Source organism: Mangifera indica, chromosome 13 (genome assembly GCF_011075055.1).
Source record: "Mangifera indica cultivar Alphonso chromosome 13, CATAS_Mindica_2.1, whole genome shotgun sequence".
In the NCBI taxonomy this organism is placed as follows: Eukaryota; Viridiplantae; Streptophyta; class Magnoliopsida; order Sapindales; family Anacardiaceae; genus Mangifera; species Mangifera indica.
In genome coordinates, this window is record NC_058149.1 from 3,488,656 (window position 1) to 3,500,408 (window position 11,753).

Consider the following 11,753-nt stretch of genomic DNA (forward strand, 5'->3'; position numbering starts at 1 on the left):
TGCTTATCATTGTACGTTATGCAAACAAAGATTTCCACGTTAAAAGTTTAGTAAGAATGAGTAAGATATATGCTCATGTCTATATTCAAATTTGTATAAATTTTTGTTAATCAAATTTTAATTTTTTAATTTCTGTATGAATGTTTTGTATGTTAAAAGTTTGATTGTATTGATTAATATTGTTATAGTGGACTGAGAGTTCTGAACTTAGTCCCATGGATATAGGTTATAGTTATATCTCAATCATACAAAAATCGATTTTTTCCATTTACGTTTAATACTCTTTTATATTCTATAGCATGCATTTTTGAACATGTAATTAATTACTACATAGGTAAATGGTATTCACAAATTGTGATAATAACCAATATGTATAGCTTCAATTTATATAATTTATTAATATATAATTTATCTAATATTTTTTTATCGAGTGATTACCACTCATATTAATTTTTAATCAATCTAGTTAAAATGAAATCCGAGCAATGTGCATGTTCCACTCAATGTTTGGTCCAAAAACACTTTTCTATCCCTTGATGGCAGAAATTATATTTTCACCCAAAATTTAACTATGTAAACAAATTAATCATTACATACTCTTAAAAAGTTACATTTTAATATAATCCCTTACTATTTAACTTTTTTAAATTTATTATATCACCCCAAATTAACAAAAATTATAAAAACCATTTATGTATTGAATTTACATCAACACCCTCTTTTTTCTCCACTATTTTCACCTTGACCCTCTTTTTCCTAAATGCCCAGGTCAGCGACCACAACTGCCACAGGGCCATTCTTCTCTCACCTAGACAAGCCACTTCCATAAAAGTCAAATCATTCTCAAAATCTCCGCCCCACATTACAACTTCTTCAACGTTAGAATGTCATCCATAGTAGTCATAAGCTATGCAACTGTCTTTGCTGCTAAAGAAAAGAAGCAATACCAAGAAAGAACATTTATCTATATGTGGTGAAGACAACTGAGTCATTGGAGGTGTAGGCAGAAAAGTAGCCATTAGGGCTAGAGTTTCTAAACTTTTGCAAGAATAGAATTATAAATTTTCAAATATATATATAATAAATTGTTATCCAAAATAGACTGTTATATTGATATTGAATCAACTATACTGAATATAATAAATTGTTAAATTGTTATATTTACAATGTTTAGATGTGATCTAAAAATGGCCATTATTTTTAAAATTTTCTCAAAATTTGTTGATGATGAAAAAAATATTTTGCCTTTACATTGTTGTTTTTAAAATAGAGTTTAATAGATTATTTTTTTAAAGTATCAATTTCAACTCTTTAATTTAGTAATTGAATGTAAATTACTGATTTACCCTTAATAATGTAATGTCCAAATTATATGAAGGAACTCAGCATTATGTTATTTTCTTAAACTGATTATCCCCAGTGATTTTTCAAATCAAGCGAGCAGAACAACAGGTGAAATAAGCTAACAAGAACACAACAGTAGAAAGTAAATGCTTCTATGCATAATCTGCAGCTAAACGACCTCCATGTCCATCATATATTGCAAAATGAGCACATTTACAAATTAAAACATTATATATGTACTTATCTCAAACTGTCAGGAGAATCGGTGTAGGCATCTGCTGTGAAACTCCAACCAATGAAGATCTCGTCTGACAAGACAAGATCTTCGTCGGTCAGAGTTCCAGAGAAGGGGAGAGAGATCATCAGAGCTGATGCGTCACAAACTCTTTGTCATCGGATTTAACATTGGATATTGAAAAATAAGCCTTAAGGGAGGAAATATCATTTTTTTAAAACTTGGTCTAGAGAGAACTTTAGTTTTAGGGTTTAGAAGGGGAGAGAGACCACCAAAGTATAGTGATGCATCAGGGACTTTTCGTCACTGATGATGGCACCGGATTTGGTGCCGAAGATTGAAAACCAAACCCTGTGGGGAAAATGTCTTTTTTAAAAACTTGGCCTATAGGAAAAAACTTTTAGTTTTTAGGGTTTAGATAAAGAAAAGAGATTAAATTTTAATTTATTTTTAATATTATAAATAAAATAACAATTTTACCTTTAAAACTAATAGACTTAACCTTTCATAGATAGGTATTTGAGATTTTTATAGTTAAGGGTGGATATTTGGGAAAACAAGATACTTTGGGTGGGAATAAATTCTTTGGCCTCTAAAAAAAACATAAAGTTTTCTCACAATACAACAAAACCTAGCAAAGAAGAATAAGTAAACAATTGATAGAATTCTATCTTGTTGAAATTTTACGCAAAATTTACCGAAGATAACAACATTAACACTATAATACCAAGAATCAAAACACAACAATATTTACTTAGTTCAGATTTCGTAAATCAAATTCTACATTAAAGACAGAGGTACTCCTCTATTCAATCAACTAATATAATGTCTAAGTACATAGTTTATATAATAGTTTATCTGAATCGACAAGATTAATAAACCATTAACATTAATATAGAAGGACCCAGTAAAGGGAAGCCAAAACTTTCTCACTAGATAAATCAAAATCAACAAACTAAGAAACCAAACAAAACCCTAACACACCTTAGAGAGACGGCTAAACTCAAAAGAGAAGAACTTATCAAATGCACAAAAAGCCAAATAACCAAGGTAAAAAAGTACTTTTATATGTTTGGTTAAAAATATCATAACTAAGAATATGCATGACTTATTCGTAATATTACAAGACTGCAACTGAAACCAAAAAGACTGATTTACCCTCAAATTGTTTAAGACAATACATTTAACATATCGAATTCCAGTTACTTAAATAACTCTGGTTTTTTTATACTCAAGGTTTGGAAAATACACCAAATGACTATTTTTTACCCTACCAGGAAATGAAATATCAACCCTGCTTTAATGAATTGTGATTATGCCCTTCAAGTAAAAGTTTAAGGCACACAAATCCCACACATGTGTTGAATAGTGGAATTAAGGTCACCCTTCCAAATATATTCTACATCAATAATCTTTGTTAGTTGTACCTTCTTTAGTTGTGGTGTGCTTAAACCTCCATGAGAAAAAATCTTCAAATTGGGGCATTGACTCACAATCACTTGTTCTAAGCATGGGAATTGGAAAGAGTAATTGGCAGAGCAAAAGCATGTGAGACTTTTCAAACAATGAAGCTCCAACGTTTCCAATTGGTTGAAAACAATCTTATCTTCTATTGTCTCTGTCTCAGATTCAGTTGTTATAACCTCTGTTACCAAGTCGCATTCTCTGATTTTAATTGTTGTGATTTGAACAAGAGTTCTTGCTGCTGAGCATGCTAGTATATTTGCCAATCCATTACAACGTTTAACTTCCAAATGCTTTATGTTTTTGAAGCAAATGCATGAGGATGGCATCAAATATGTTAAACGATGACATTTGGCTACCACCAGAGTTTGAAGATTTTGGAGAAATGTTTTCATCTGGGAATTTTGTTTCCTTGTACATCCTTCATATGGGAGTAGTTTTTGGAATGTACAATCATATAGATAGAGTTCTTCCAAATTGTGCAATTTTTTAAGGAGACCAAACTGAAATTCTACTGAATAATCATCAAAGCTTTGCAGTCCAAGAAATTTAAGTTTCCCAAAGCTCTTAGCTGGAATACGGTCGAGAAATGAGGATGTTACGTTATCAGCATTTAAGCTCAATGATTCCAAATTGGGTATGACCTGAAAATCGATAAAAAAGTAAATACAAGTGACCAACAGGTAGCAATCTGTTTCACTAGTTACTTTAAATGAAATCATAAGCATATGAAATTAACAATTTGAAAAACTATGAAATAAAAAAATACGAGGCATAATACCCTATCTACTTTTAAAGAAGAAAGGTGACATTTCTAACCATTTATCTTTTTCCAATTAATTATAGTTATGCTTTAAATAAATATCATTTTGCAATTTGATTGTAAACATGACAAATTGCCACTCCATTATTGATTAAAAAAGACAAATTATTTTTCATTTGAAACATGACAAATTTCCACTCGACTGATCTAAATCAAATTAAACTTAATGACTATGCTGCAGTTTTCAGTGGCAATAGGAGAAGTCGTACCTTTTCAAACCAAAATAGGGCAGGTTGGCTCTCTCCCTCTAAAGCATATACTTTTATCTTCTTACAACTGTATACAAGCAATTCCTTAAGAATTGGCCACTCTGCTGTATAGGACCCCATGTAGAAATGTTTGAGCTCTGGTAAATTGGAAAGTTTAAGCCACGTTAATTGAGGAAACAAAAATCTTTGAGTCCCATCTATTTCCTGCTTGGCAACAATTTCCTCCAAACTACAATAGCATAGCGTGAGTTGTTTGAGTCGCAAAAGGCTAGTAGCTATTGAAACTGGAAATAGGCTTTTTATATTCCAACAGTTCTCAACCGTTAATGTTTCTAGATTCTGAAAGGTAAGAAGTCCTTGAGTACTATTAGATGAAACAATAGTCAACAAATTTTCACAGAATTCAACTCTCACTTCTTTTAATTTGCAAAAAGAATCTCCATGGAGTTGGTTGTGCCATATCAACTGCAACTTACCCAACTGTGAGAGTATCATCTCCTCCAATCTTGGAAAAGCAACCTACAAATTAACATAAATTAAATAAAGAAAAAAACATATCACTTTCAACTATGCATACATAACAAATGAATTTCGAAGATAACAACAATAATATAGTAAATACAAAAGAAAACCTTATCACAAAAGAGAGGTGCAATATGGTTTGATTGGAGATTCATATCAGCGAAAACAAATGTCTCAATCTCTGGACATCTGGCTACTTTAATACTTTTCAAGGATGGACAAGCCAAACTATTAATTCCTGAACAAAATCTCGTCAAGTTTGGCAATGACTCAAGACTAATGAAGTTGAGTTGTGGGAAAAAAAATTTATCAATCTCTGCGTCATTTTCTCCTTCTTTCCTGATGATTTCTTCTATCAAAGCACAATTTTGTACTTCTATATCTTGGAGTTGAACAAGGCCTAGGATGATGGACGGCGTAAATATATATCTCAATCCATTACACTTGTGCACTTTAAGAGACTTCAAATTCTTCAAGTTTAAAACATCTTGATGACTTCTCCTTGAAGCATGTCCATCAACATTTAGCAGACTTTCTGTATCAAACAGCTGTGTCAACGAATCACAACTTCTTACTTCAAGTATTTCAAGATTTTTTAAGTCGCTTAACATACGAGATGGAATTGCACTTGATGATTCCAAAAATGTGTCCAATACCAGTGACTTTAAGTTATAAAATAAGCCGTCCGAAACTTCAGATTTCCAAATTTTTTTTTCTAATTCAGGGAATTCAGAGAGTTTTAGGTTCTCTATGTTGCTGAAACCGAGCTACCAAACACAAAATAATGGGTTAGCACGTGTTAAAAGATACCAAAATGTAAAAGAAAAAAAATGTTTTAAGCTTAAAGATATGAATGAATATCAAGGTTTTTGAAATTTTAAACGTCTGTAAAAAGAATTTGTAAATAAATACCATATTTGTAAACATGTGTTGGACAGTGGAATTAAGGTCATCCTTCCAAAAAGACTTTGTATTGATTGTCTCTGTTAATTGCACCTTCTTTAATTTTGGCGTGCTTAAACCTCCTTCAGAAAAAGTTTTCATATTGGGGCATTGACTCACAATGACTTGCTCTAAGCATGGGAATCGGAAAGTGTAATTGGCCGAGCAGAAGCATGTGAGGCTTTTCAAACAATGAAGCTCCAACATTTCCAATTGGTTGAAACCAATCTCCTCTTCTGTTGTCTTTATCTCAGACTCAGTTGCTATAATCTCTGTTACCAACTCACATTCTGTGATTTTGATTGTTGTGATTTGGACAAGAGTTCTCACTACTGAGCATGCTAATATTTTTGCCAATCCATTACAACGATAGACTTCCAAATGCTTTATGTTTTTGAACCAAATGTGTGAGGATGGCATCAAATATCTCAAATGATGACAATTCCATATTCTCAGGGTTTGAAGATTTTGGAGAAATGTTTCCATCTGGGAATTTTGTTTGCTTGCACATCCTTCATATGGGGGTAGTTCTTGGAATGTACAATCATATAGACCAAGATCTTCTAAATTGTGCAATTTTTGAAGGAGACCAAACTGAAATCTGACTGAATAATCATCAAAGCTATCCAGTCCAAGAATTTTAAGTTTCCTAAAGCTCCTAGCTGGAATACGGTCGAGACATGAGGATGTTAAGTTACCGGCTTTTAAACCCAATATTTCCAAATTCGGTATGACCTGAAAATCAATGAACAAGTAAATACAAGTGGCCAAAGTAGCAGCAGTCGGTTTCGTTAGTTACTTCTTATGAAATCATAAGCCACCGAAATTGACAATTTGAAAAACTATGAAATGAAAAAATGGAGGCATAATATTGTATCTACTTTTAAAGAAGAAATGTGACACTTTTAACCATTTGTCTTTTTCCAATTAATTATGTATATTCTTTTTAATAAATATAATTTTGCAATTTGACTGTAAATATGACAAATTACAACTCCATTATTAATTAACAAAAATTATTTTTCTTTGAGACATGTCAATGTTCCAGCGGACTGATCTAAAGAGAAAGAAAAAACTTAAACAAATTAAACGTAATGACTATGCTGCAGTTTTTAGTGGCAATCGGAGAAGTCATACCTTTTCAAACGAAAATAGGGCAGGTTGGCTCTCTCCATCTATAGCATATACTTGTATCTCCTTACAATCGTACACAACCAATTCCTTAAGCATTGGCCATTCTGCTATATAGGACCCCAAGTAGAAATGTTTGAACTTTGGTAAATTCTCAAGTGTGAGCCTCGTTAAATGAGGAAACAAAAATTTTGGAGTCCCATCTACTTCCTGCTCAACAACAATTATCTCCAAACCACAAGAGAATAGCTCAAGTGTTCTGAGTTGCGAAAGACTAGTAGCTATGGAAACTGGAAACAGACTTTTTAAATTCCAACAGTTATTAACAGTTAATGTTTCTAGATTCTGAAAGGTAATTAGTCCTTGAGGACAATCAGATGGAACAATAGTCATCAATTTTTCACAAAACTCGAATCTCACTTCTTTTAATTTGCAAAAGGAGTCTCCACGGAGCTGATTATGCCAAATCAGCTGCAAGTTATCCAAGTGTGAGAGTATCAGCTTCTCCAAGCCTGGCAAATCAGTCTACAAAAAAAGCAATGATCTAATAATAATTATACAGATAATGATAATTACAATTATAGTTTTAAGACAATTATTGGTAATTAAATGCATATAATGGTCACACTAATAGCTATAAAGTTTGACATTGATAAGCCACGAAAATTTCAATAAGAAATTAGTTCACCTTGTCATCAAACAGAGGCTTTATATTAGTAGTAAGAATGTTCTCCAAGCTCACTTCTACACTAGAAGAATTGGGGAAGAATGTCTTTAAACTAGAGCAACTCTCAATGTGAAGTTCATTCAAGGTAGGGAATTGAACTAGATTTCCAATACCAAATCTTGTGAGTTTTGGAAGCCCTTGTAACTTCAAGTAGAATAGTTTAGGAAAATTCATTGGAATTATCTTATCTGCTCCTTGTAATTCTCCTGACTCAAATGTCACTGCTTCCATTGACTTGCAGTTGCATATCACAAGTTTTTGGAGTTGCACAAAACTTTTGACCATAGAAGGTGAAAACAGAAACTTCAAACCATTACACTCTTCCAATGTCAAGCTTTTTAGGCATTGAATAGAGGAAGACATTGGTTGGAGTAGATTAACCCATATGTTCTCAATCTTAATAGAGGACAGTTTCAAGTTCTCCAATCTTGGTAACACAACCTATAGACACAAGTATTATTCCTTCATAAACAACTTATATATTAAAAGAAAATAAATGAAAAAAGAAAAAAGAGGCAAAGAGATACATACCTCCAAGCCAAATTTTATGAGCTGCGGTAGGCCTTGTAGGACTACGGAGTGCAATTGTTCAAACTCAATCTTACAAACCTTTTGGCTTTCTTCAGCATGGTCTTCACTTTCTTCACCAAAAATCTCCTTTAGTGTCTTGCAATTAGTTACATCGATTTCTTCAAGCAGCAGTAAGTTTTTTGCCATGGAGGATGAGAAGAGATACCTCAGATTGTCACAATCAGCTACTTTTATTATTTTTAATTGGCTGAAAGATTTTTCATTATCTAAGCCGCAACATAGCTTCTCCATATGACTTAGATTAATAAGAAACATTGATTCTAAGATTGGAAAGGCATCATCAGAATGAATGCACTCCATCGAGTTGACAATATACAAAATTTCAGAACTATTTTGTACAGAGAGATGCTTTAATTTTGGGAAACCTTCTCTGTCAAGTTCCCAAAGTATATCCTTAACACCATCAATCTGATCTAGATAGAGATATTTTGCTTTCTCCATCAAAATTTCGATCCCATGCCTCATATGAAGGCTTCCATTGAACTTCAATTTCAATGTTCTCGAGGTTTCATATTCATAACACCAGTCCCATTCATCTCCAATTTGTACTTTATACTTTTGTAAGTTCACTGGAATAAAGTCTTGTTGTATCATCTGCACATTCGGGATATTTATCCATAAACTGTTCAATTGAGGCAATTGCTTCAACTCTGCAAGACGAGCGTTATTTTGTCCTTCAACTTCCCATTGATCAAAGCTATTATATATATATAGCTCTTCTAATCGAGACAAGCTGGCTATGACATTTGGTGGGATTACTTTAAGCTTTGGACAATCGCTCAATTGTAAATACTTCAGTCCCGTCAGTTGTTTAAATCTTTCAGGCAACTGCTCAAAATCACAACTTAGAAGTACAAGTTTCTCTAATTTCCTTAGCTCTCCCATCATTGTTATATCTCCCAAAGAGCAATCATCGAGACACAATCCTTTAAGGTTTGTTAGGCAAACAAATGATGGTGGTGGTGGCATTAAACGAAATCCTTCCAGTTCTAGTGCTTTGAGTTCTCTCATTCCTTCGAAAAAGTTGTCTGGAATTTGTACACAAAGATCTTTTATAATAGCATAACTAAATAACTTTAGTTTTGGAAACTCTACCCTTTCAGGAAGCTCATGAATGTCCGTATAGGACAGAGAAATTGCAATCGAATCTTTGTACATTCTCTCCATCAACACCTCTTTAATGCCCTTGACATCTCGAATACCAAACATACATTTCTCTTTGGCAATTGATACAACAACAGTGTGAATGACATCATGCATTTTGACAATCTCGTTGTCGTTACCTTTCAACAACAAACATGAATCTTGGAGATAATCAATCAGCGACTTCATACTATTCTCTGCATCATTAAGTGAGTAAACATTTTCAAATAAACCCAACCCCATACATCTTAACAACAAGAAAGAGACATGTGCATCATTATATAGAGCACAAAGTAGAAGTAGTGATTGGGCTTCTTCACTGTTCAACAATTTGTAACTCAATTCAATGGTTGAGTATAAAGTGTTATCCATTTCTGGAACGCATCTATGATTATAACTTTTTAATTGATGTAGGGCATGCTTCCAAACATAATCACTTTTACCTTTCAAAGCATTTGCAATCGTTGTAACTGCAATTGGTAGCCCTGCACATTTTTGTACTATTTCCGCTACCATACCAGGTTTTTCTGATAAATCACCAACAATTTTCCCAAACAAACTCCTTGCATCATCAGTAGCTAAAGGCTCAACCGATATATTCTTCTGAGTTTTCATTTGATTTAAGACAGCTAATGTTCTAGCTGTTAACAATATTGTGCACCGCTCTTGCTCATTATTGCTTTCTTTCCTGTCTTGCGGGATGCTACCTTTATCATCATAGCTTAAAGGAATTCCAACCTTCTTTAGGTCAAGCTTCTCCCAGATATTATCTACTATTACAAGGATTCTCTTGGAAATCTTTAACCTGTGGCGTAATTGATCAGCTCTTCCAGATAGACTTTCCTGGTCCTTAAATAACATGCCCAATTGACCAGCAATCTCGGCTTGGATTTGTTTAAGATCTGGAGTGTGTGTTACCTCAGCAATAACCACCTCATCAAATATCTTATCTTCCTTGGCTTTCCAAGCAACTTTTTTGACCAGTGTGGTTTTACCCACACCACCCATCCCGTGCACGCCAATCATATTAACAGTAGAATCTTTCAATGCATCCATAAGATCCTGGAAGTTTGACTCTCTTGAGTCAAAGTGTTCGTACTCCTTACCGACGAATATGGATTCCGTCCTCCGCAGAAGGGGTGGATGTGAAATTCTATTGAAGTTTCCTTTTTCCAAGACCTTGGCACCTGCCTCCGCGACCTCCTCTGCTTCTTTGCTGAGCCTGTAACGTTTAATCAAATCAGGACACAACCCTTTGAAACAACGCTTCTTTGCTTTATCTTCATCATCAACGAGCTTTGCTACCCGTTCCATGAACTCTTCCACACTCTTCAGCCAGTCGGTAACTTCATTATAAATCTGTTCACCTTGTCTTTCAGCCATTTCTACATCTTCTTTCACATCTTCTCTTCTAATTTCAAGCTCCTTAACTTGCTCCTTCAGCTTCTTCATGTAGCTTTGGTACTTAAACACATAGTTAATCTGCCGACAACCGAATTCACACACTGTCTCTGTAACTCTCTCTGCCGCTGTTTCCAAAGCAGCAGTAGCCAGTTCAGCCATTACGTATTTCTTGCGATTTACTTTTTATCTTTTCCTTCTTTTTGGTTTAAAGAAGTAAAGCCACTGACAAACTCTCAATGAACAAAATCTAGCGACCAGAGAACTACAGGAGTAATTGTTGGATAATTAAAATTAGGAATATGAGAAACAATAAGATCAAAACGTAATTTAGGAGAAGGCTTTTTTTTTAGCAATAAGATAAAAAATGGTTTTTTTTTTTGTTTTTTGGATTTTTTTTTTTTTTTTTTTTTGGGTTTAAAGCTGAATATATAAGAGAAAAAGCTCTAAGTAAACAGAGAAGAAAAAGGAAAAATACAGACAACAAAGAACTCCAGGAGAGTAATTTTTGGATAATTAAGACAAGGGAAAAAGGCTTTTCACGTTTTTTTTTTTTTTTTTTGCGTCGTGGTGGTGGTTTAAAAGAAGTAACTCTTGCTAGGCAAATATAAAAGAGAAAAGGGTGAACGATAAAAAATCTAGCTTCAAGCAAAAAGATAAATGATAAAAATAGGAGGAATAATAATTAAAGCAAAGCTAATTAAATACCAGAAGATTAAGAGAGTGAACAAGAAAACAACAGGAAGTGATTATGGAAGGCTTAAAACAAGTGCACCTGAATCGCTATCTTTCTGAGATTTGTTTTGGAGAACCAGAAAGCTGTAATGGCTTTTCTTCTGATTGAGGAAGATTGGACCAACAATTATTAGAGTGTTTGACAGCAAACGAGAAAGCAAGAGTGTGGTCCCATGGTCACAGATTGAGAAAAAAAAAAAAAAATCTTTAACTTGAGTTAGCTCCATGTTCCAACAATATTAGACAATAATTATCTTCATTTTCATGTGATTAGCCAATGTCCAATCGTCTCTCTCTTTAATCATGCATTTTTTTTTTAATTTTTCTTAAATTTGTCTTTTTTTAATTTTATTTTATATATATTAATGTATTTACTATTTTTAAATAATTTTTAATTACTAATAAAATAATATTTAATCATATAATAATATAATATTATTTCTAAACAAATTTATATTTATTATTTGTATATATAATATTATTAAC

General features: G+C 33.1%; 1 protein-coding gene across 1 annotated transcript; it reads right to left on the bottom strand.

The window, feature by feature from the left end:
- Positions 1-2,513: 2,513 nt before the first annotated feature.
- Positions 2,514-10,930, bottom strand: LOC123194258. The gene is made up of 7 exons (XM_044607415.1): positions 7,929-10,930; positions 7,359-7,838; positions 6,677-7,195; positions 5,510-6,274; positions 4,708-5,364; positions 4,076-4,594; positions 2,514-3,687 (listed from the first exon to the last, which is right to left on the bottom strand). The coding sequence occupies exons 1-7, from the start codon at positions 10,692-10,694 to the stop codon at positions 2,914-2,916; spliced, it is 6,480 nt and encodes a 2,159-aa protein (XP_044463350.1). The 5' UTR covers positions 10,695-10,930; the 3' UTR covers positions 2,514-2,913.
- Between the last annotated feature and the right edge of the window lie 823 nt (positions 10,931-11,753).